The sequence below is a fragment of the Pezoporus wallicus genome, unplaced genomic scaffold, assembly GCF_028554395.1.
Source record: "Pezoporus wallicus isolate ANWC-B61680 ecotype Strahan unplaced genomic scaffold, APGP_CSIRO_Pwel_v1 contig_7178, whole genome shotgun sequence".
In the NCBI taxonomy this organism is placed as follows: Eukaryota; Metazoa; Chordata; class Aves; order Psittaciformes; family Psittacidae; genus Pezoporus; species Pezoporus wallicus.
The window spans coordinates 174871-199010 of NW_026636884.1; the positions used below are offsets into that span (position 1 = coordinate 174871).

At 41.5% G+C, this 24140-nt stretch overlaps 1 protein-coding gene across 1 annotated transcript; it reads right to left on the bottom strand.

Moving 5' to 3' along the window:
• Positions 1-101: 101 nt before the first annotated feature.
• Positions 102-22324, bottom strand: ABCG2 (ATP binding cassette subfamily G member 2 (Junior blood group)). Its single transcript, XM_057402004.1, has 16 exons — positions 22232-22324; positions 16308-16520; positions 13812-13871; positions 13223-13337; positions 12023-12175; positions 11099-11256; positions 10227-10378; positions 9033-9137; positions 7310-7560; positions 5186-5268; positions 4130-4219; positions 3407-3531; positions 2443-2597; positions 1470-1559; positions 799-896; positions 102-326 (listed from the first exon to the last, which is right to left on the bottom strand). The coding sequence occupies exons 2-16, from the start codon at positions 16511-16513 to the stop codon at positions 176-178; spliced, it is 1992 nt and encodes a 663-aa protein (XP_057257987.1). The 5' UTR covers positions 16514-16520; positions 22232-22324; the 3' UTR covers positions 102-175.
• Positions 22325-24140: the final 1816 nt, after the last annotated feature.

The following is a 24140-nucleotide window of genomic DNA, read 5'->3' on the forward strand; positions in this document are numbered from 1 at the left end:
ACACATCAGCAAAGTACTTTAATACTAAGTATTTGATATACAAGGATGGCATTCACATTGTTGATTTGTGTGATCATAAACAACAGTACAAAGGAAGGTCTCTTAAAAAAGAATCAAGTCGGATCACAGTTTATCAAACTACTGAATAGTGGGAACTGTGGTTTTCATTCTGGTTTTAAGAAAACTTCTTCATGAAGTGCAGTTTCAGGTATGCGATGGTAAGGAATATTATGGTCATGCAGGCAAGAGCCAGGTGGTTCTGCCACAGGCCCCAGCTACTCGCATCAATGCCTTGATTTTTCAGATATTCCTCTCCAAAACACCACCTATGGGTAAATACACACACAATTGTAAGCTTAGTCAGTTTGAAGTACCCAAGCAGAACCCTAGAAGCTGCAATGTGATTTTATGTCTATAGCAGGCCAGGCAAACACCAGCTACACGTTGCTATTTTACTGTTTGTAAATTTTTTTTTTCTTCTAGCTACAATGATTTCCTGTAGGAAGCTGAAATGGATTTTGTGAGGCTGTATAACTGTAGTGTGTGCACGTGTGTTTCAGAAAACACAGTTTAAAGTGAGAAGCACAACACCAGGTATTTCTAGTGTTATCAATACTAAATATGACTGTAAGTAGAATGTTCTCTGCAGACAAAATACAAAAGCGCAGTGAAAATTTCATTTTCCACATAAACACTCAGAGATTCTGCTGGTCATTCGTGAGCATCTCACAGACTAATGCTCTCGGACTCTGTAAGTTACCAGTGGTGGGATTCATTTTACTGTACCAGAATACTTACAGCTGGCTCATCTGTGGATAGTTATTGTTGCTGATTAAATTTGTGTTGTTGATGCTGCTGCAAAAGTTCAGACCAGTCAATTCATTGATTTGTAAAGCCTTTTAAAAGAAAAGAAACAATGACTATTGAAATTAGTAGGTAATGATACTTTAACAACATGAGATATAATTCAATTGCCAGGCTTCAACACGTCCCTCAGGCTAGACTACCTCTGCACAGGCATATAAAAGCCCAGATCTCTCTGCAAAACAGAACCCTACCTCAAATTATCAAAAATTAGGAGAAAAATTTTAGCTTAACAAGTTTTTGTTTTACTGATGGAAAAGAGAAGAATTGTTTTTCTGGGATAACATTGTTCTTTACTCTGTATTGTTTTTGTCCAGCTGCATTCTAGTGGTTGTAATTGTTTAGTGTCTCTGTCATGTGAGGTGTTTCCAAAATGGGTGTTTGGTGTTAACAGAAATGAGTTCTAAACAGCAGTGGGTGCTGGTTGATGAGAAGCCTTTCTTCTTGTTTCAAGACACTGCCCTGTGTTCTGAGGTTGCTGTACTTAATTAGCTTACTTTTTGCTCATTATCCCATAAAGTTTGAAGTTTTCTTTATCATGAATAAAGACATTCCTTTCTAGCAAAGCTTTTCCAAACCTGTGCCCAGGAAAATATAGCACTTACTGTCATTCCATATCGAGGGATGCTGAAGTATTTGAGCCAGGAGAGCCAGGACACGATGCTTCTGAGGTTGACCAGCAACCCAGAGAAAATCTAGATACAAGGATTACAAAAAAAACCCCACCACAACAACATATTACAAATTACATACCGTTACCAGGTGTCCTTCTCTAGCTCTTGACTCTGCTTCTTCAGATCAAAAACAACTGGGAAGGCATTTCTAGAGGAAAAAGCTCTTCCAGTGGAAGAACAGGGGAAAGGGTAGGAATCATTTCTGCTACCCAGCTTTGGGCCATAACGCCATGTGGTCCTTCTTCTGAAATGAGTAATGGGGAATGCTTTCACATGTGCATCAAATCCAGATGCTTTCCATCTGTGGGCCACACGTGGGTTCAATTGAGCTGTCTGCTTTTACTCAGGTATAGCAAGGAGCTGCTGAATTTGTGCACTTGGTTTTGCTTGTGTGCCCTGAGTCTGAGGCAATGTGGGTTTCAGCTCTTGGTTCAGCATTGCCTCATTGTTTGTGGTGCCTGTCTTCTAACTGTACCTATTTGTGTGTTGCCTAGTCCTAATATGACTGATGGTTGGCTCCGCAGCTGAGGAGAGCAACTCCCTGAGAGAGAGAGCAGGGTCATGTCGTCAGCTAGCCAAATTTGCCTTTGGCAAAGATGAGAGTAAGCAAAATGCAGCTCTGGACTGCTTTGCTGCTCTTCAGGCAGTATGCTGGCTGCCAGAGCCACAGAAAAGAGTACAGAGGAACCACTCTTAGCTCCCCCTCACACCCAATCCCTACAGTTCTTGTTAACTAAAAGGACAAATCAGAATATTTAATGCTATAGTCTCAGAATATTCAAATCAGAAAAGTATTTGACACGCTTGACCCCCACAGTCTTTTTTCAGAATTCAGCTGAACTCTGTTCTGATAGGATATCTAGATGTCGGAATTCAGTCTAGAATACTGAATAATGGTACTCACAGTCATAAAAACAAATGTGATCATCATGAGCAGGTTTGCTACAGCATCCACACTCTCTCCTGCTGCAATAGCTAGTGCCATAGAAGTGGCTGTGTAGGACACCATCATAAGGGTAAACAACATTGTAAAGAAAGCTTCTACTGTTGGTTTCAAACCTTAAAGATCAGAACAGGAATGGTTTCAGTATAACCCTGCCAAAAGCTCTACCATAACCTGAATGCTCTTCTGACTTAGGCAGTGTATCCTGCCTGCAGAATGCATGTTGTCTAACATGCTCTGTCAGTGGAGGACAGGATGAGTAAGTAGTATGCCTGTAACTGCAGTAGCACTGGAGATAGCAGAATGGGTAGAAATTACAGTACTGTACTCCACACAGTCTAAGGTGAAGCCTTTGCTGCAGCTTCAAGTTGTCTACCAAAGGAGGAATTTCTAGTGCACTTCCATGAGCAGCAGCTGTATAACGTTTCACTTGTTTCCAGCAGAAAGCTTTCCTAACAGACCCAGAGGCTTTTGGATGGTTATAGTTTCGATAGCAAAGTCTGCTCACTAACCAGAAGGCATTTCACCAAAAAGAACAAGCTAGTGTTAAATCACACAATATTAACTTCTTAAAACAACATTTTTTCCTTGATAGGTGCTCTTGCAAAGATGGAAAAAGTGTCTTGTAAAAGTCACTGGAAACTAAGATGGCCATAAATGAAAAGAATAAACCAAACCTATATAGTAATGGCACACTTCCTTCTACGGACAGTGGAGAAGAGACATGTCACAGATTGAGACATGGAAGCTTAAAACCTTTAAAAGTGTGTCTTTTCTGTAAATTGCATGTTATAGTAAAAGCAAGCAAAGTAACCACTGCCATGCTGGTATAGTACTTTGGCCTATACAAATATACATGCATACATGCACATATACAAAATGCTAATGCCTCATTGATTTATTGTCTGTAGGAGACTACACTTGCCTAACATGAAGTAAATTATACAGGAGAAGATGATGCTTGGTATAGTCCTCATGGGTATTAAATCAGCCATTAGTTTTGAGATGAAATATGCAGATATTCTGTAGTATCCACTGATATGTTCATGTCTGGAACAAATACACAGCATATTACAAATTTAATCACTAAGAAACAGTAAGGTTTATTTTAACTCAAAGTGGAAATAATGAATTGTTTTATGGTTGGACTGTAATATAAAAGACCAGTAAGCCACATACTATAGCCATGATGCCCTTTTCCTATGCAAATTAATATGGATACTTGTGTACGTAATTTTTAGTAAACATATGTGTCATGTCATCGAAACAGCGAGTACAGCTTCAATATTTTTTCTTTTCTGTACAGTGTAATCTGCATAGCTTAGAAGATTGCAATTAGATAATGTTCTCTGCCCTCACTAGCAAATCACAAACTTACTAATCAATACCTACATTGAGTATTCAGGGAATTTTTTGCCACATATGTTAATAATTTTAAACTCTGAGCTGTTTGTAGTGACAGGTACCATTTGGGGGATTTGCAGGTAACTCACTAGCAGGCTGAAAGAGTACATTTGCGATGAGCACTAACAATGAATTCATTTGAAAACTGCACGAGGTGTACTTAAGTGACAATTGGCTACAGCAGGGCAAACAAACAAGCTCTCTAGAGTTAGTCCCTGATAATGTTTTTATATGTTTTACTTACATAAATATCTTTTTTTCCACAACAAAGAGTTCAATAGCTGAGATGCTGCTGAAACACTGGTTGGTTGTCAGAAAGAACATTGCACCCACTCTACAAAAAGCAAACCAGCAAGCTGTTATTAAAGATGTGATGTAAGTGTAGTGCTTCTGCTGCAGTGTATGTAAATCCAGCTTTAGTGCCTGGAGCTCAGCAGTATGTGACTTCCCACTCTGAAGTCCATGGGAAAAGGCACATTAAAAATTCTCAGTCTGTGAGGCATTTGTCTGATGCAAACTCTGAGGAACTGAGTAAGCAATGTGAGAAGTTGTTTTTACCTTTTCCACTAAAATTTAAGGCTTTCAGATCCCATTTAAAACTGGGCAGTTTTAAAGTAAATGCTATGGAGTGTTCCAAGACTAAGAACCCAAAGCTTCCTTTAGTTGCAAATCCATTTTTCAGGTCATGTACATAGAGCTGTCAAAATCATACACAGACCAGAATAATTGCAGAATCTGGCTTTAGATGGACCTTCTGACTTGTTGCTGGTTAACTCAAGGGTGTATACAGAAGTAGCTGCAAGAGCAAAGTTTTAGTTACCCAGTTTATGTAGCCAAATCTATATATTTTAATCTATTTATCTTGGGGAAATCTTTGCAAAAAACAAGTTAAAATGCTGCCATGCTGAATTAAGCCTTTTTAACATGATGTCTGTTGTTCAGTGTTTTCAGCAATCTGACTGGGACTGAAAAATGTCATCCTACAGAAGTAGCATTACTCACTTCATTTGGACTGCTTGCCTAGGTTACAGCATGGTAGGGCAGGGCAGAACTGCATCCCTCTCTCAGTTCTGCAAGGACCTTCCTAGAGGCAGAAGGGCATCCTCACTTTGAAGTCACTAATGTAGGCTTGGCCTTATCTACTGATGTGAAGGGAAACATTTGCATTAGAGAGGTAAATATAGTTCATAAAGAGCTCACGGGTTCCTTCTCATCCTCCAACCTATTTGTTATCCTATCAATCACAGTGATGAGGGAGCTTTATCAAATTTTTGAATATACGTTACCTAAACTGACTAACCTGTTCTGCAGTCCAGTAGAGTCCTCTTGAAGTCCAAAGAAAATAGCACCTATAACCAGGCCAAGGAAAGCCGTAACACACAGCTAAATGTAAATAGAAGACAAGTATTATTCTCATGGTTTTCAGTGCTTCAGTAGTTTGAAATACATAGTGGGTGAGTGTAGCTAGCACCAGCTATGGGAGAAGGATAATAGCAGGGGCTTGATCGGGCAGGTTAGAAATAGAGAATAGCACCTTTCCCTTGAGGAACCCCTCATCACATCTGGGGAACATCAGCCATGCTCTTTTCCTCCACCACTGTTTCAGCCATTCTTGGATGTCACGATTAAGTTAATTGGTGATGTACTGCTACATCACTCCTCTCTCCCTGCTTATGCTCTCCATCATTCATCCTCCTTGGGACAGACAGTGATTCCCTATCTGCTCTCAGTGATAAGGATTGCTTCAGTTCAAGGGCTGACCATGGCTCTAGTCGAGTGCTTCTGCAGGGGTTTCTCTGGAGCCATCTCAATGCTACTTTGATCTTGGCAACCAATAACGGAAAGAAGCCTTTCCTGAATGGTGGGTTGGGATTGACAGTTTATTTACGTGCTCCACAGTGTGTAACTGCAGGGCAATATCACATATCTTATTCATGGGATTGTTTTTAACATGAGCAAGATACCATGATCAGGCTACAGGTGCCGTGGTATTTGCAGTCTGGCACACCATTTAAATTGCAAAGACACCAGCTGCCTCAAGGATGTCATTGAAAAGACAGAAATGTGTACATCACACTAAATGCAAATGACAAAAATCTCAGCAAGACTGACAGTATCAGGCAGTTCTGACATTTTTAAGCCCAAGCAGTGCATGAGTCTTAACACTATAAACCATTTGATCCATGGTACCCTATGGCTAAGATCCTGCAGAAAGGAGCAAATGTCAGGGATTATTTGGCTCCTAAACCAATTACAGTGGAAAGCTGGGATCATATCAAGACCAATTTGGAGCAGATTATTGAAAGAAGGCTTAGTGAGCCAAGTACCCATAAAAAGAATGCTTGTAAAATCCATCCCTAACGAGGGAGGGGAGATAAAAGAGATTGTGAGAAACAAGTCAGGACCATTAACTATAGGGCATTATGAGACCCTTGAGAATCTAATTCTTGTCACAAGGTCAAGCTTTTACAATGCAATTATTAAGGATCTTCATAGTATCAACATACAGGCACACACACATACTTAAAGCCTTTTAACCTTGGGCATTCTGGGCTCATTTCTTCTCCACATTGGATGTTTGTTCACTCATTGTATAAATCACGGTGAAGATAATTTATACCCCTGGCTTGGGATCAATTTTTCTATTGGCTCTTCTAGAATTGCAAATTTTGGTGGTGCTGGGACTGCAAAGTTTGGCCCATGAATTAGGGGATTCCTGAGGATTAGTCATTCTGCAGCCAGGCATTCTTTGTTTTTGAAAGCAATGTGCAGCTTTCAAGAAATCAACATTTTCAGTGTTGGTTCTTCTGAAAAGCACTGAGAGGGCCAGTCATTTAGAACATGCTCACCTTTTCTGGCAGGTGTTAGTCTCTATTGAGGTCTTCTCCAAAAGACATCATTGCCATTAGGAACAGTGAAATGACCAAATGACACACACATTCTGAGACTGTGAAAATACTTTTACACTTGAGCAAACTGCAGCACTTCATTGTGTGCTGAAGTTCAGTTAAGTATCCAAGCGTAGTCTGTTAACTTTCCCTGGCAGGGAAGAAAATCTGTGGCCAAACCCCACAGTGCCAAGCCTGAAGTCAAGTCTGAAGAATGTTCTTGAGTTAATGTGTGAAACTACTTGGGAGATACCCTGTTCCTGGCTGGGAGCAGCAGAATACCCTGCTGGACAAGATCTTGCCTCCCAGCCTCTCAGTAGTCCAAAATAAATTACTGAACAGACCCTCATGCTGCTCATTTGGAAGCATTTAGGACATCTTCTAGTGAATCAGATTTCCAGACCTTGAAAACTCTTCTTTTGGATGCTTACTGCAGTTAAAATATCAAGAGGCAAAACTATCCCAGTGAATTATCTAAGACAGGAGTGGAATAAATGCAATGTATATCACAAAAGGGTATATACAAATAGTGTTACCTGAGCTATGGAAGCTTGAGGGTTTCCTATCAGGTTTTTAAATGTGCGCTTGGACACCCATTTCAGCTGATGAAGGAAGGAGTTGGCATATGTGATTTGCTGGAAAACTGCTTTTGTTTTCTTTTCATTTCCTGAAGAAATACTCTCTAATACAGCTTTTGTTTCCTGGTAGTAGGCAGAGTTGAAGTATTCTCCTGCTAACTTCTCAGCCAAGGTTAAATCATATTCAGTGTGTTCTTCAGTGCTCTCTGCTGAAAAAAAATGGAAAGAAATACAACTGTTTCTGTAAGGGATGGGAAGGTTGTTTGGGAGCTAAGCCCGGAGAGTTATGTTGGGGTGGGAGAGTTAACTAACGAAGCAGAATTAATGTGTACATTTAGTTTCAGTGTTTCATTGCACTCAGTCTCATAGCATACAAGTCAGAAGAGTCAGTACAAATAAGACCAAATCTCTACGTTTGTCAGTGCAACATGTCCCAAGGCAGCAGCTTCACAGCAGACTACTGTAGGTAAACCCTTGTCACCAATGAAGTTTCAAACTCACAACAGTCTGACTTTTCATCAAGAAGTGATTTCCCACACCCCCTTGGGTTTCTGTAAGAGGTCTGTTTCGCAGATTTGATGAGACAATCCTACACCTCCCAGACTTCTAGATCCAGGTAATCCTGCATGTGTCTGCTTCAGTAAAACGTTTGAGTCTGTCAAGTCTCCAAGAAATTTCAGCTGGACTCTTTAATCTCAACTGTAGGACAGTGTGTCCTTTTCCAATGACAAATGCAACGTGTTGCCAGCTATAACATTAGTCAGACCCTGAACACAGACATCATTTTGTAAAATGCTGCTTCTTTGGTAAAGATATAGTGAAAATCTGTGTTTGGGCACAGAGCATATTTATTACTTCATACTACATTTCCCTTTTCATTCATGTGAAAGGAGTGTGCTGTTAACGAGTAGCAACAGATAGGATGAAAAAACATGCTACTGAACATAGGTGAGATTTGCTTTCTTACTTTGGGATCATTTCTGCCTTACCACAGCTTCAGAGCAGTTTCAGAACACTGGTCCCCTATCTCCTTCCTCCTTTCCCACCCTACTCTGAGGAAGGAAAACAGTAAGTTCATAACAGACAGACTATTCCATTAGGTAAAAATACAGGTCAGAACCACATCAAATTATGTCCCTAACTGTAACAGCTCTCCTGGTTTATCATCTCTCTGGCAGGACTCCAGTTCATTTACGTCAAAGATGAAAGGTCTTTATCTGTGTTGAGAGGTAACAAAATAGTTTATTTTCCCATGTATTACACCTTCAATGCAGAAAGATATTCTTTCACCTTTAACATCTTGTTATTTGAGTGTGACACAGAAGTATGCAGATCACTGCATATGTATGAAGAAATGGATAGCAATGAAAAATTACTAAATATTATTTATGAAAGGCAAACTAGTCTCACACACGACATGAATATTTTATGTAGTAGGACTGTATGTGAATTTGGTACTTATTTCAGGTTATACTAATTGGTTTTCATGCATAAACAAAAAGGATTTAAGAGTACTATGAGGGGTTTTCCTACAAAGCACCATGGATCATCAGTATGTGATACTCACATGCATACAAACAATCATGCGCTTGTACAATATGGTTACTGGTTGACACCTGCAAGTGATTTCTTCTGACAAAATACACGTGACAACAATTTCATACAGCTCTTTGTTTTATACCTGTCTCAGTTTCATTGGTCTTGCTCAGTGCCACTGCAGTGGAGTCTCCATTAATGATGTCCAAGAAAAAGTCAGCAGGGTTGTTGTATGGCTCACACTCGTAGCCTGCGGTGACAGCATTACAAGCTTTAAGCGGTGTTTGTGTGACTGGCAGAAGGCTGTGCATGGCTATCATAATCATAGAATGCTTTGGGTTGGAAGGACTTTAAAGACCATTCAGTTCCAACCCCAATGCCATGGGCAGCAACACCTTCCACTAGATCAGGTTGCTCCAAGCCCCATCCAACCTGGCCTTGAACACTGCCAGGGATGGGGCAGCCACAACTTCCTTGGGCAACCTGTGCCAGTGTCTCACCACCCTCACAGCGAAGAATTTCTTCCCACTATCTAATCAAAATCTACCCTTTTTCAGTTTAAACCCATTACTCCTTGTCCTATCATTACTTGCTCTTATTAAAAGTCACTTTCCAGATTTCTTGTATACCCCGTTCAGGTACTGGAAGGCTGCTGTAAGGTCTCCCCTGAGCCTTCTATCCTACAGGCTCAAGAAGACTAACTCTCCCCTCCTGTTTTCATAGGAGAGGTGCTCCAGCCATTGGCGCATCTTCATGGCCCTCCTCTGGAGTCACTCCAGCAGGTCCATGTCCTTCCTATGTTGGGTGCCCCAGAGCTGGATGCAGTACAGCAGGTGGGGTCTCACGAGAGCAGAGTAGGGAGTCAGGATCACCTCTCTCCACCTGCTGCTCACACTCCTTTTGATGCAGTCCTGGTTGGCTTTCTGGGCTGCAAGCACAGATTGACAGTCCCCAGGCACATTATTGTGCCGGTTGAGCAGCCTGTACTGTAAGCACTGCAGGCTTCAAAAGGTCTGTGCTTATCCAAGAGATGAATGGCATTGCTGGACAGCTCTATCAGTGAAAGCAAGGTGACAGCTGGCAATGTGCCCTTCCCAGCTCTAGCCTAGGCTTTGTCTAATTAAGATAAGCTCAGGAACAGTTGATTAGAGGTCAGGCCTATCATCCAAAAGCACATATGGGTCCAGAGGTGAAACAACAAGAGAAATGCTTAGCCTGTTAAAATCACTGCTTGCTAATACACAATGCTCAATTCTGATCAAGCGCTGTTGGCATTTCATTCAGGTTAGTGCAAACTAAAGATGTTGCTGCAGTTGGCCCTGCTGTTAGTTATGCTTACCGACAGACTGGAAGTACTCCATGGCATGCTGAGTGGGGCCGTGGTACAGCACCCTCCCTGCGGCCAGCAGTGTCAGGTTGTCAAACAGTCGGAATATGGAGTACCGAGGCTGGTGGATGGAGAAGATTATAGTTTTACCTTGATTTGCCATCCTGAATGTGAAGAACAAAAAGAGATGTTAGTTTTGCAAGCAAGTTTGATTAAGCCCTTAGATAAGAGAATTTGCAAGTTAAGTTAAGCCTCAGTTAAATTTGTTTAACTAAGTAGGCTGGGGTGGGGAGAAAGAAAAAAAAGAAAATATTTGGGTAATATTTGTAGTGCCTCTGTGAGAAAAGAAGGTTCTCTGTCACTGGGAGTGTTGTTGGAGGGGAAGATTTTGATGCAAACAGAAAGCTCTGAAAAGAGGCGTTTGAGTCCTGTTTGCTTGTAGTAAATGCAAAACTATGTAAAATTTGCAAACGAAAAACATGTTGTGCTTGTTTTCCCAAAGATAGACTTTTTGCTGATGGCAAAACAGCCAGCTGTGTTCTAACTACTGTCCATATTAAAACTGACCACTTTACCAGACAACAGGTGTTTTAATTACTTTTCTGGCTCAGGCAGACATGAAAAAGGAAGCTGCCTGGACAAATTGTAGTCCTGGCATGCACACGCTTTGTGCAAGATGTTTTGTGCACTGCCATAAGCATCTGCTTTGGAGTGAGAGAATTTATACATCCTTTTTCCTAAATCTTTTTGCGCCTTGGCTCACTTGTAAACGATTACATTTCTGATTTCCCTGTTTGCCTATTCTAACAGTGATTTAAGTCAAATACAACTGAAATGTAGCAGAGTGAGTGATGAAAACGGGAAGCTGTTTCCAAGGCCATCACCTTTTCAGTAGCAGTAGAACAGCATTAGCAGTGCTGGCATCAAGTCCTGTAGTTGGCTCATCCAAAAACAAGATGTCAGGATCTATGATGAGCTCCATCCCAATATTGGTCCTTTTGCGCTCTCCTCCAGACACCCCGCGAGTGAACTGGGTGCCAACCTGCCACAGAACAAGAAACTTGTCTTGTTTGGCCTGAGAACAAATACTTGAGTGAACAGCATCCTGCTGACATGGTCATGTTTGGGAAGAGTTGTAAGAAATTTTGACCCTGCTCTCAGTGCAGATGTAGATGGTACCTCACACAGGCCAGCTCTCAACATCAGTATTACTTGAGGTGTTCTCTTTTTTTCTCAAGCAACAGACTACCTTTCCCTTCCCCTCAATGTAAGAGTATATGCCAGTATTACAGCGGTGTCTATGCAGATCGCCATACAGAAATGTTATTGTATTACCAAAATAGTCTGTTTAATTTTACTCTTTTTTTATCTGCCAAGCTGAGCCATTTGGTTAATTAAAGAAATCACTTAATATCTAGGGAGACCTTAGAGCAGCCTTCCAATATCTAAAAAGGGCCTACAAGGAAGCTGGAGAGTGACTTTTTACAAGGGCAGATAGTGATAGGACAAGAGGCAATGGCTTTAAACTGAAAGAGGGGAGATTTAGATTAGATAGTAGGAAGAAATTCTTTACTGTGAGGGTGGTGAGACACTGGCACAGATTGCCCAGAGAAGCTGTGGCTGCCCCATCCCTGGCAATGTTCAAGGCCAGATTGGACAGGGCTTTGAGCAACCTGGTCTAGTGTGAGGTGTCCCTGCCCACGGCATTGGGGTTGAAACTGGATAAGCTTTAAGGTCCCTTCCAATCCAAACCATTCTATGATTCTATGATTTGTTCATGATTTAAGCACCATACTCACACACCTTACCTTGGAATCTGCCACTTTACTCAAACCCAGTTCCTTGATGATCTGATTCACTCGTTCATTTTTTTCATATTCCTTCACTGACTTTGGCAAACGGACTGCTGCTGAGAACTTCAAATTTTCTCTTACAGTTAAGGTTCCCATCACCACATCATCCTTCATTTAAAAAAACCAAAACAAAATAAGGCAAATTTAGCTACTTGGTGATCACTTAGCAATTCTATTTTTTTCCTCTGAAAACTGCATCTACTTGTGTTTTATGTTGTCCCTGCATGCTAAGGGATGGTAGCAGCTGCCAGAACATGCAGTAAGGTGCATCTTCAATGTCAGTCATAGCAGAGTTGATTTCATGCACGTAATTGTATTTGCCTTTATTCATAAAACAATGCAGTACAGGAACATCCTCCATCATGCATGATACCAAAATGCACAAATAATGACGTATTTAAAACTATCCCTCGCCTCTTCTTACCTTAGTCAGAGTTTTGGAGGCATTAAGTGAGATACTGAAGGGCTAAAGGGACCTAAGGAAAGAGATGTTGGCTCCACAGGGGGTAGGGTGAAGGTTTTCCAAGCTTGTTTCAGCAAAGGAGAAGGAGGGTAGTTTTTTTCAGTATTAGCTGCTTGTCTCTTGCAAAAGGGATCTGTGAGCTGTAGACAGTTCAGAGAGTTATGTGTGCTTTGAGGGGTTTTCACAGATGTATCTCTTCAGGTCTTGATAAACTGCAAGCATGCTGCTAAGCATGGTTAGTGGAGAGGGGAAGAAATTAGGAGATACAGTTTTCCTTCTTTTGTCCTTCACATGTCTTTCTCCCCAGCACACCCTAGCAGAACAAAGCTGTTCTTATAATGAGACCTAGTGACATTGTCCCTGGGCATGCAGAGGTACAAGCTGTAGACTACTAGAAAGCATCATACTTAGAAAATACTCCATGCATATTTTTAGCCTATGGCTGTTCCCCCAAATGGAGAACAAGAAGAGATCCAAAGAGCCTGCTCTTGTTGACTTAGAGCATTAAGGAAAGAGATCCAAACACAAAGCAAAGTATCTTTTCCAGTGAGGGTGGATGTGTGAAGAAGAGTTGATACCACACCAGCCTTGATTCTTGATTCAATGCAATGTGCTTGGAACACAGCAGCAACTTCTTACAACTGCAGTCAGAAGAGGACAGTAAAATCGGTAGAGTGATAAAAAATACTTACCTGTACTACGTATCCAGAGGTACATTTAAAGTTGGCAGGCTGAGGAGCTCCGTTGATCAAAATGTCACCAGAAAGCCCCTGGGGATCCTTCCTTGCAGCCAAAATGTCGAGCAGACTAGGAGAAAAGTTGGTTACTTCATCAGATGAGTATGCAGGAGATAAGCTCCCTGAACCACAAACCCAGTTCATGGAACACAAAGCTACATGAAAGTATCCCATGGGTTTTTTTTAGCTATTTAGAAAAAACCCAGCCACTTTCAAGGGCTGAGTTTCTCTTGTCCTGGTTTCCTAAGAAATTATATCTGTGCAATTTCATAGTGCATTTGTGTCCATTTGTTCTATAGCATACCCAAGAATGATACGTAAGGATCGTGTCTCAGGAAAGTGTGGACTAAAATTGAATTACATCTGTGTCATGTAAGGTGATTGTCTTATTTGAATTCAGGTATTTCTCAGAAACCAGTGAGATATGCACAGATCTAAATGAAAACAAAATCTTTCCCTGAAAGTATTGTCCATTACTGCTAAATATGTGCAGAGTCATTCTCTCCTTGGTGTAATTTCTGAGTAGGGCAAAGAGGGAACTTACGAAGTTTTACCACTGCCAGTGGGTCCCAAAATTGCATTCAGTCCTGGTCTCATGATGCCACTGTAAGACAAAACAGATAGGTTTTATAAAATAGATGGGTGATTTTGTCTCTTGTGTCACCTGGTAGGCTAGTGTAAATTACCTGTAGAACTACATTCTGCATCCCATTAATTTTGGAATTAATGAAGCTGCCTGATCACAAGCGATATTTATGATCTGTTAAACTCCACCTTTCTTTTTTTTTTATTCCTAATTCAGGAACTACTCCTTGTATAATGAAGACAATACAGAAATTGTGAGTAAAATATAGCAAAACTCGTATGCATACTTTTCTTCCATGGATCTCTAGAAGTGAAGCAACCACTTATTTTAACCCATTCAGTTCTAACAGTATTATTCTCTTATCAGAGAGAATAATGGCCCTAGAGACAGAATATATTAGGGAGTTGTCTGCACTTACAGAAATTGCAGTTGATTGATAGTTCCTCTGTATCCGATTTTAAGCCACATGGAACTCAAAGGCCAGATAGAAAAGATTAAGTATTGGGGAAAAAGACCCTACAGAAATTATTCAGTATATGGAAAAACAGCTGCCTTCTCTCTATCTTTTTGCTGGATGTTGTGTTTTAAGCCCAACCAGCAGCTAAGTACCACACATCCATTTGCTTACTCCCCTTGTCCTGGTGGGATGGGGAGGAGAATTGAAAAAAGGTAAAAACCATGGGCTGACATAAGAACAGCTTAATGATTTAAATAAAGTAAAATAATAATAATAGGCATAGTAATTAAAAAGGAAAAGGTGAATAAAACTGAAGAAAAACAGGTGATGCACAACACAATTGCTCACCACACTCTGACCAATGCCCAACGCAGCCCTGAGCAGCGATCATTGGCTCTCCCCAGTTTATATACTGGGCATGATGTGCTGTGGTATGGAATACCCTTTTGGCTAGTTCAGGTCAGGTGTCCTGTCTCTGCTTCCTCCTAGCTTCTTGTGCAGCTCCTCAATGGCAAAGCATGAGAGACTGAAAAGTCCTTGATGAGGGTAAGCACTCCTTAGCAGCAACTAAACATTGGTGTGTTATCAGCATTATTCTCTCATACTAAATCCAAACCACAGCACTGCACCAGCTATTAGGCAGAAAATTAACTATCCCAGCCAAAACCAGGACAATGGAGAATGTGAAGGTATATCTGCTCTTTTTCCTGACTAGCCCCTAAAAATGCATGCTCAACAAACTTTGGTGTACACAAGAATCACATTGCACATATAAATACCTGCCTGCTTTTTATGATACTAGGTTTATCTTGAACTGCACTCTGGTACTGGTTGTTATCAGTGATCTGAGTACTTGGCTGTGTACCTGGCCCAGAACAGCTGCCCCTTTTGCTCTTCCTGAGGATATTTGTTCCTTCCTGTAATTGTTGCCTTCAATTTGTCATTGTGAAAATTTATGGTTCCACAGGTTAAGAAGCATATAGATTATACACAAGTTATGGTATACATTATATGTGATTTTAACACAAAATAACAATATAAAATATAACAATAAAATAAATGCAGATGTTGCATTTTCTAAAAGAGAAAAGCATAATGCGTGTTTAACATCAATCTTTTACAATAAGCCACAAAATGGGCCTTCTGTTCACATTATTGCAAATGACCAATGTCAATCGAGTTACCATAACTTACGCCTCTTGAGGAAAGTAGGCAAGATTTTAAGAGCTCATGTTTAGAAGGTGTGGAAATTGCATGTGCAAAGAGTGGGACAGACAGAGCTACACAAAAGGTTGAATATTTATGATAGAGATTGGGGCTAGGGAGCTGAAAGTCATGTGTGCCTTGGAATGGCATACTGTATGAGTGCTTGCCATTTAGCTTAACTACTGAACTATGAATGGACAAACTTTATGCATATATTATTGAACAAAGGCCATAATAATGTGATCGCTTTACTGCAGTAGTGCTCAATGTTGGGGATGGGAGAAAACTTCAAATATCTTCAAAGTTAACCTAACCCTCATTTATATTACTGTATCAAACACTTTAAGTGAAAACCCCCAAAATTAACCTTCCCAAAGGCTACCTTAGCAAAGGAGATGCAAGCATTGGGGCAGGCTGTTGGTATCTCAGTTACACACCACAGCACAGTGGGAGACTTGCCAAGTAGTGTAGAACAACCACAGCTGGCTTGTGTGCCCCTATGCCGATTAGCAGTCAAGAAGGCAGTCCCTCTCGGGTGCCAGCAGTGTGAGCTCTCTATTGTACAGACTAGTACTATTGTACAAGTCTAATGACTGAGGACCACTGGGACCCACTGGGAAGCTTGAGCACAGTAGATAGCGAACACAAAGGAACCATACATGCACACATTTTTTTCTAATCTTGATCAAATTCTGTATATTGTGCTTAGTGGCTCAGTGACTCGAGTAGGCTCAACAGTCCAGAAAGAAAAACTACATAAACATGCTCTAAAGAGATGTTTAAATACGTACTTGACATCTCTCAAAACTTCTTTATCAGCTGTTTTTTGATAACACAGGAACCCAGTCTTCATCTTCACGTGGTAGGAGATGCTGTGGAAAGTGAGTACGCTTCCTCCCCTAACAGCTAAGTCTGCAGAGGACTGCTTTCTGCTGGGGGTGCCATTTGTATTCAAGTCTGACATCTGAATACTTAAGTGTGGCCGGCCTTCTGCCATCCTTCCTCTAGAAATGAAAAAACAAGGATGGGAAAGATTCAATTAGGTACAGAGAGGAAAGATGTGTCTGTTGGATCCAGGGTTCGGCACTGGACCTACTGTGAAACTTGTAGATGTCCATCTATGTCTCTTTCCTTCAGACATGAAGTTTGCGTCCTGTGGGCTCAGACCTGGAGATTTCACAGAGCTGATGAGAAGCCGAGTCTGCCATATTGCTACGCACCCCTGCAGTATTAGGGATGTAGAAGACTCTCCCTCCACCCTGATGGTTTTGTTGTGGTGGGTTGACCTTGATGCCCACCCAGCTGGTGCCCTCTTGAGGTGAACCACTGCTCCAGGCACTGGAGCATTTCCTCCCTCTCCTTCACTGGCCTTGGTATCTGCAGGGCTGTTTCTCCGACGTTTTCTCACTCCTCTCTCACAGCTGCTGCACAGCATCTTTTACCCTTTCTTAAACAGGTGTTCAGAGAGGCACTACCAGCATCACTGAGACACACTTGGTTTTGGCCAGTGGTGGGTCTGCTAGTCCCAGCTGGAGGCAGCTGTGTCCAGCATGGAGCAACCCCAGGTCCTTTCGCAGTGACACCAACCCCTCCTCCCCCCGCCCCGGGACCTCACTGAAGCAGCATCTGGCCATGGGTACCAACTACATCTATTCTCCTGGCACATGGAAGTAGATACCTCTCACAGCAGACATTAGCATGACATTATGCTCCTTCAGGAGGGCTGCCCCTGGCAGAGAGGGCTGTACATAAACTGCATTCTTGTTGGAAACCACAGGTACAACAGGTGACTCATTGAAAAACTTGCTCAAAATTATTGAGGTCCAAAATGACCTTCTGCCTGTCCACTTCATCAGCCTTCTTTCTAGTTTTGAATGTGCTTAATATTTGCCTATTAGATACTCTTTTAAAGAGATAGTTTGGAAGTAAAGATGCTCCTCCAACCTCTAGCACTCCTGAGTAAAGGTAACAGAATCTAAAATTGTTTGGTTATTTTTTAATCCAAATAATTTTGCCAACAGTATAGCAACATGGAAACTGACACCGCTACCAAGTAACTCTCTTCCTTGGATTTGCTTTCCATCTAATAACTAGAAGGTAGTTGTGGAATAACTAAAGTTAGCTCACTTCCCCGTCAGACAGGCTCTTGCCTATGAGCCATCTACCTGCACTGCAGGGGCGTCCCCCTGTGCAGGCAGACCTTTGTCCCCTTTGTGCTTCCTAAGTGTCACAGGGCTATTTAGGTGGGAGGCAGGATATGGCCTCTCTTTATATATCATATTGACTCACCTGAGTCTAATAACTCTAGCTGTCACTACAGGACACGTTATTAATGCAGTAGCTCATGAGAACGGAGAGGGAAGATGAGCAGCTAGGAGCTCTGGGATGATCAGTCCTGCACCCTAGCTTGCAGCAAGGTAGAAGGCAAATTATGAGACTGTTTCAGAAACGTTTAATTAATATGAGAGCAGTTAATAAAAAGAGACATAAAAAAAAGCTGTTTAACCTAACACAATCATATGATCGCATAAAAAAACAAGCCCTTATTTTGTTAGTTTGCTAAGGTTGCCTGACCAGACAGCTGAACTCTCCTTTGTGGCTATCAGCACTGTTAAACCCCTGGAAGCCCTACTTTCAGCAACAAGCCTATATGCACATAAAGGAGGGTTCATCTGTCTCCCAGTGATGCTATCCCAAATCTAGCCCAAGGCTGCCTTTTCTGTCAAAACTGCAGTCTTCTGTGCTGGTGAATATACAAGGTCTTACTGGTTTAGTAAGCAGTAATCCTGGCCCAATTTTCCTAGAATGAAAAGAAACCATGTTTGAAATATAATTATAATGGGTCTAGCTCTAATTTTAACTAAAATGGATTTTAAGTAAGTTGAACATCAATTAAATGTGCAACATTTAAAGACTGGAAGCCTGTTATTGATAAACTGCCTACACTTTTTTCTACTTGTGCTGGAGGAGACCTACCTACCTGTTAGGAGGGCAGTTAATTTTTTTAAGGCTATTTATCTAGTAATTTCTGGGCTAACCTGGCTGACATCAAACACTGGCATTTGCAAGGATGCTTTGGTAAAGCAGAGACATGCATTCAGAACCACAGTGGGAGCTTTCTGCTGGAAATCCCACCACACACTGAGCAGATGTTTGCTAGTATGCCAAGCAAAGTACCAAACACTCAGCATATGAGAACAGTATTTCACTTATCAGATTTTTTTCTCAGCTTAATGTTTCAGTATTGCTGATATAAAATTTTGAGCAAATGGGGGAAAGTGGAGTCTGAACTCCAGTATTATCAGCAGAATAATTAAATTCTTCATTGTTTCATTTGTTAGTTGTTTTGTTGGGGTTTAGGTGTTTTTTTCTTTCACAAACCAGCAACAAAACCTAACTCAGAAAAGCTTTGTACAGAAATTGCAGAAATGCTCTTTAGAAAACAAACTTTTCATGTAGGAATGAAACAGAGTTAATCTTCCAGACTGAACCTGACTGGCAGACAATAAGCACAGAATCAGAATCTATTTTCATAAACACAGGATCACACAACTTTCACAGTCATTCTTAAGAACAGACAGTACTTTGAAGTTAAATTTAATTTACCAATTGAGCTATGACTAGACTGTACACACCCCTGCAAAGAACACTGCACAAGCAAGATAAATAAACGAGTTACGAGAAGGATTAGACATATCCATAGCAGACAGTTTCTCAATGGCTATTTAATACAGCTGTCGACCAGAAACCTCCAGTTCAGGAAAGCCTGAGGCCACCAACTGTCCAAATCTCTTAGGGAAAAATAACGTTCTTTGATACTGTCTCTTGTGAAGGAGTTGGTTACTGGCAGCGATAAGCAGAGGCTGGATACATTCTAGCTAGACCTCTGATGTAAATCAGCGGGGCTCCTCGTAGCTGCAGTGAGCTTCTGTTGCTTGCAGTGATAGGGTGGGATGCTGTAGGTGGAAGACATGGATTTGTCTGTGTGCTATTCTTCCTGATGGCTGCCTTTTCAGGCAAAGGTGTATTTGTGGGCATACACCATTTATCAGAGTTAAAGGAAAAAAAAATCTATTTCAGATGTTGGGTTAATACTAAAAATAATTTTACCGTTTCAGAACTACTAGAATTTGTTACAGAAAGAAACTGAAGAATACTCATCCGCTTAAAACTGGAATGGTTATTTCTCTGTTGCTGTATGAAATCTGTGCTAGCCGTCTCTCTCAAAGGAGCGTAACTAACTGTTGCAAGGACTTCATCACAGCAGCTCCATGGGGTGACAAAATGAAACAGTTCTGGACATGCTGGTGCGAAGAAGCCTTGGGAAGGCCCATGGCCCAACTTCTCCCTCTTATTGGGGCAGTCACTACAAGATTAGGGCAGCCTTGGCTTTGTGTGAGTAACTCATGGAAACCACTGAGAGTGGAAATTTGGATCTTGGCTAACAGTGTGCTGAGAGAAGATGAAGTGCTAACAGTGGAAATTATACCTGTGTACTAGAGTTAGGCTTTTGATTTGCTTTTCTTTTTTTTTGGAGACCTTTTTTTTTACACTGTGGGTAAGTATTTGCAGTGAGATAAACAGTTTGGTATTGTAGAAACCAACCTTTCAATTTTTGATCTAGTGATAAACTTCACCACAGGAGTACAGGGACATGAGCCTTTACAGCTCATATAACTGTTGACTCTTTGCAATAGCTCTTCAGGAATGGACTTTTTAGAATATTGCTTTAGGTCTTGTTTAAAGAATTATTTATTACATTTAATGTGACAAACAACCACAAAACATTTTAAGTCAGAGCATGTGCAGGACAAAGAAACAGGCATGATGAATGTTAATCAAATCAACTTCTTTGCAAACTAAAATTCTTTAAATGAAGTTTCCTAGAACTCATTGTCAATGTCATACAAATACCTACTTCAGATCAGAAATAAGCAGAAGATTCAATGACAACATATACTGTCTGCTGTATTCAGAAATATTTGTTAATGCATTTCATATCCTCATGATACTAGCTCTGGATATAATACATTATTTTTGCATTAGCTAAATATAAAAATCTATGAACTCTTTAGGAATTTTACAAATTTCATTTTTTTCCAAAATGTTTTTATTGCCAGCATCAATTTCAGTTCAAGCCCAATACAAACCCCTTTTCTTCAGAGACAGTGTCATAATAATTTGTCAGTAGGCAAACTACTGGATCTTGAGATTAAACCTTTAATTAACGGCAAAATTAAACTGCTTTCTTAAGGTCACTTTGACCACTGACTGTTGTGATGCACAAAAAATGAAGGTCTCATACAGTCACTTTCCTGTGTATTCTTCTGAGACATCTAAAGTACAAAGTGTCATTTTCCCCTACAGACACAGGGACACTAAAACAAAACATCAAACAACAACAAAATATACTGCAAAGTTTCATTGACTTAAACAGACTTCAACCACAGCAATACCATGTCTGGAGTCTGTCAAGCAATTTCAGTGAATTATTTGTATGCTTTAAGATATGTTGTCTATACAGAAAGCTAAGTAGCATTCATTCCTGCCAGTCTTCTGGCGAAGCTTTTGGCACCAGCAGGATTTGTACTTCAAACCAAGAAAACAATAGCACAGGAGTTGTAGTAAATTTTGAATGGCAAAATTCAGAAGTGCATTTTAAAGGGTTTTTAATTATTTGGGGGTTGTTTTGTTTTGTTTTTAAATCCAGGCAGTTAGTCAAAGTACTTCTCTATTGAGAATAAGCACTGAAATTACTTTAGAAGGAAGAATCTTGGAGACATGGGCATTTTCCAGCAGAGTTTTCTAAAGGAAGTTGTCACAACCCCCTTAAAAAATAGCCTGTTTTTTTTTTTTCTGAATACTTCAACTTGTCAGAGAAATCACAGTTAAGTGAGCTATTATTTCTCTTAGTTTTAATGGGTACAAAGTTCAGTCTTGCAACCTGCAAGCTGAAACAGTACCATGTACTACAGATGCACATTTTAGGCTTTGGATACATATAAATTCAGAGAGGTTGGAAGCATACCTTTATTTCCCCTACTCACATGCACTTACAGGGGTGTAGACTGGCCAGAGAATGGATGTGGTCACACAAAGAGGACAGTACAGCCTAGTACTGCCAGCCCAGGACCATACAGTCCTCTTCCTCAGGAACATGTGTAGGCAGTTAAAACCATTTGAGTAAAAAAGGATAATGCGATTCAGGCAATCTGTAAGTTAATTGCCAACTGATTTACTAGGGATTTGTAACCTACCTTCTGTGAAAAGAGCCCTCTGTGTTAACTGGGGACTGAGTAAACAGCACCCTGTGTGTGCAGGCATTTGCACGTGTGCTATCTCCAGAGCATTAACATGCATGGGCAAACTCTGAGTATGGGAGCTCTTGCAAAATATTCTAACTTTTCACCTTTTTAATGGTTTTACTTTAAGCCTTGAGGCTTTTGTCCCCCATTTATAAAACATATTTTTATTAATTTCCCTTGAAAAGCTAGGAAAATGTAGCAAGCATTTTTCTGTGTTTTCCTTGGCTATTGGAGGGAAACAGCTGTTGAATTTAATTCCTTAGCAACGGCAGCATAAGCAATTCATGGATGAGAAAGCAAGTCACTACCCCGAATTAAATCTATCTGTCTGTCTGTCTGTCTATCTATCTATCTATCTATCTATCTATATCTCAATAAAAGGGCTGAACTGCTGCTACCAGCTCACTTACCAGCAGCAGGTCTGGGTCAGTGCTGCAGGGCTGCTGAGGAAGTGGCAGAGGTGGTGGAAAGGAAGCAGGAGGCAGAGATGAGAAGAGCGTGGTGTGTAGGAAGGCAGCCCCGGTGGCTCGCTCAGCTTGTAGGGCAGGGCAGTCCCACCCGTGTCATCACATCTGCTGCAAGACGGCTGTGAGCCGTGAGCTGGGTTCCCTGCGCTCCGTTACCCAAGGGAGTCTCCACCCTCTCCCTGCACCACAGAGTTTCGTGGGGAGGGCAGGGCCAGACAAAACTTCCACTTTTTTTCCTTTTATCTGAGCAAGTCTTTTAGCTGCCCTGAGCCAACCGCATCAGCAGTGGTGACATCTGAATGAAGCACAGCATCTCCACTGCCACAGGCTTGCAGTGATGGCCATGTCTGGCAGAGCCGGCAGGGCATGATGAGTCACAGAATCAAAGAATGGTCTGGGCTGAATGTGACCTTAAAGTTCATCCAGCTCCAACCCCTCTACCATGGACAGGGACACCTTGCGCTAGCCCATGTTGCCCAAGACTCTGTCCATCCTGGCCTTGAACACTGCCAGGGATGGGGCACCCACAACTTCTCTGGGCAGCCTGTGCCAGTGCCTCACCACCCTCACAGTCAAGAACTTCTGAATCTATCCTCTTTCAGTTTAAATCCATTAACCCTTGTCCTATCACTACTTGCTTTCATAAAAAGTCCCTCTCCAGCACTTTTTTATGCCCCCTTTAGGGGCTGGAAGGCTTCTATACCGTCTCCCCTGAGCCTTCTCTTCCCCAGGCTGAACAAGCCCAACTCTTTCAGCCTGTCTTCTTAGCAGAGGTGCTCCAGCCCTCTGAACATCTTTATGACCCTCTTCTAGATTTGCTTGCTGAATGCCAGCAGGGCATGTCAGACAAGGCACAGCTGGTTGTGAAGTCTTCTCCCCAAGTGGCCTCCAGATGGTTATTACCTTAGTATGTTTTTCTTCAGTTGAAAATACCTGCAATAGTGTGAATGCTGTACAGAGCCCATCAGAGTGGGGTTTTCACATGATAACATATGGGCATGTAAGTGATATTATGGAGGGAACCAAAGCTGAGGCAGCTTCATTATATGAGGCAGGGGCATTGGTCTCTGGCACATGCTGTCTGCCCAACTGGGCCCACTGGGCAGTGCAGTCCACAGCTTTCCAGGAGCTGCACTAACATCTGGAGCGGCACTGATGACAGGCACACCATTTCTTCAGTTTTGCTCTCTGACACAGTTTGGCTTGCCAGGACTGCTGTAGCTTCTGAGTCCAGTAACTCAAGATGAGGCTGGCCAGGCCCTGGAGGATGATGAAGAAAATCCTTCAGTTTAGACAGGCTGCCTGCACTTGGCCAGCATCCCAGGTACCATCATGCAGGAGGGCTCTGCCACTGCTTTGGCAAAAGCAGGAACCAGTGCATTCACAGTCATTCCCCTTGGCAGAGAGATGCAGAAAAGCATACATTACAGACAGTTTCCAGTTAAAAACATAAGCTTTATGCTCGCATTTTCCTACCAAGACTCATCACTAATTAGTAAACATCAAGGCTGCCTGTAAGAGCTGCCCAGGCCAGAACATCACAAGGCCAGCTTTTTTAGCTGGCTGTAACTTGGGATGGGTAAGTATTCCATCATTCAGGCATCACACTCCTGGGATCTTGTTCTTTATCAGTAATTTTATAAATAACTCTGTACTGTATTTATACAAGAATTTTAAGCATCCTAGCAGGTAGCTGAAAGCATTGCATAGTCACAGTAGCATTTGAGAAGGTGCACATATGACCAAATAGATGCAAAAAACCTGTTGTCTCATTCAAGGAGCATATCTTCTGTCTGGCCTGGAAATCTCAGCAGACTGTTCGTAGTATCAGATCTGGGCTGTTCCCAAGTGA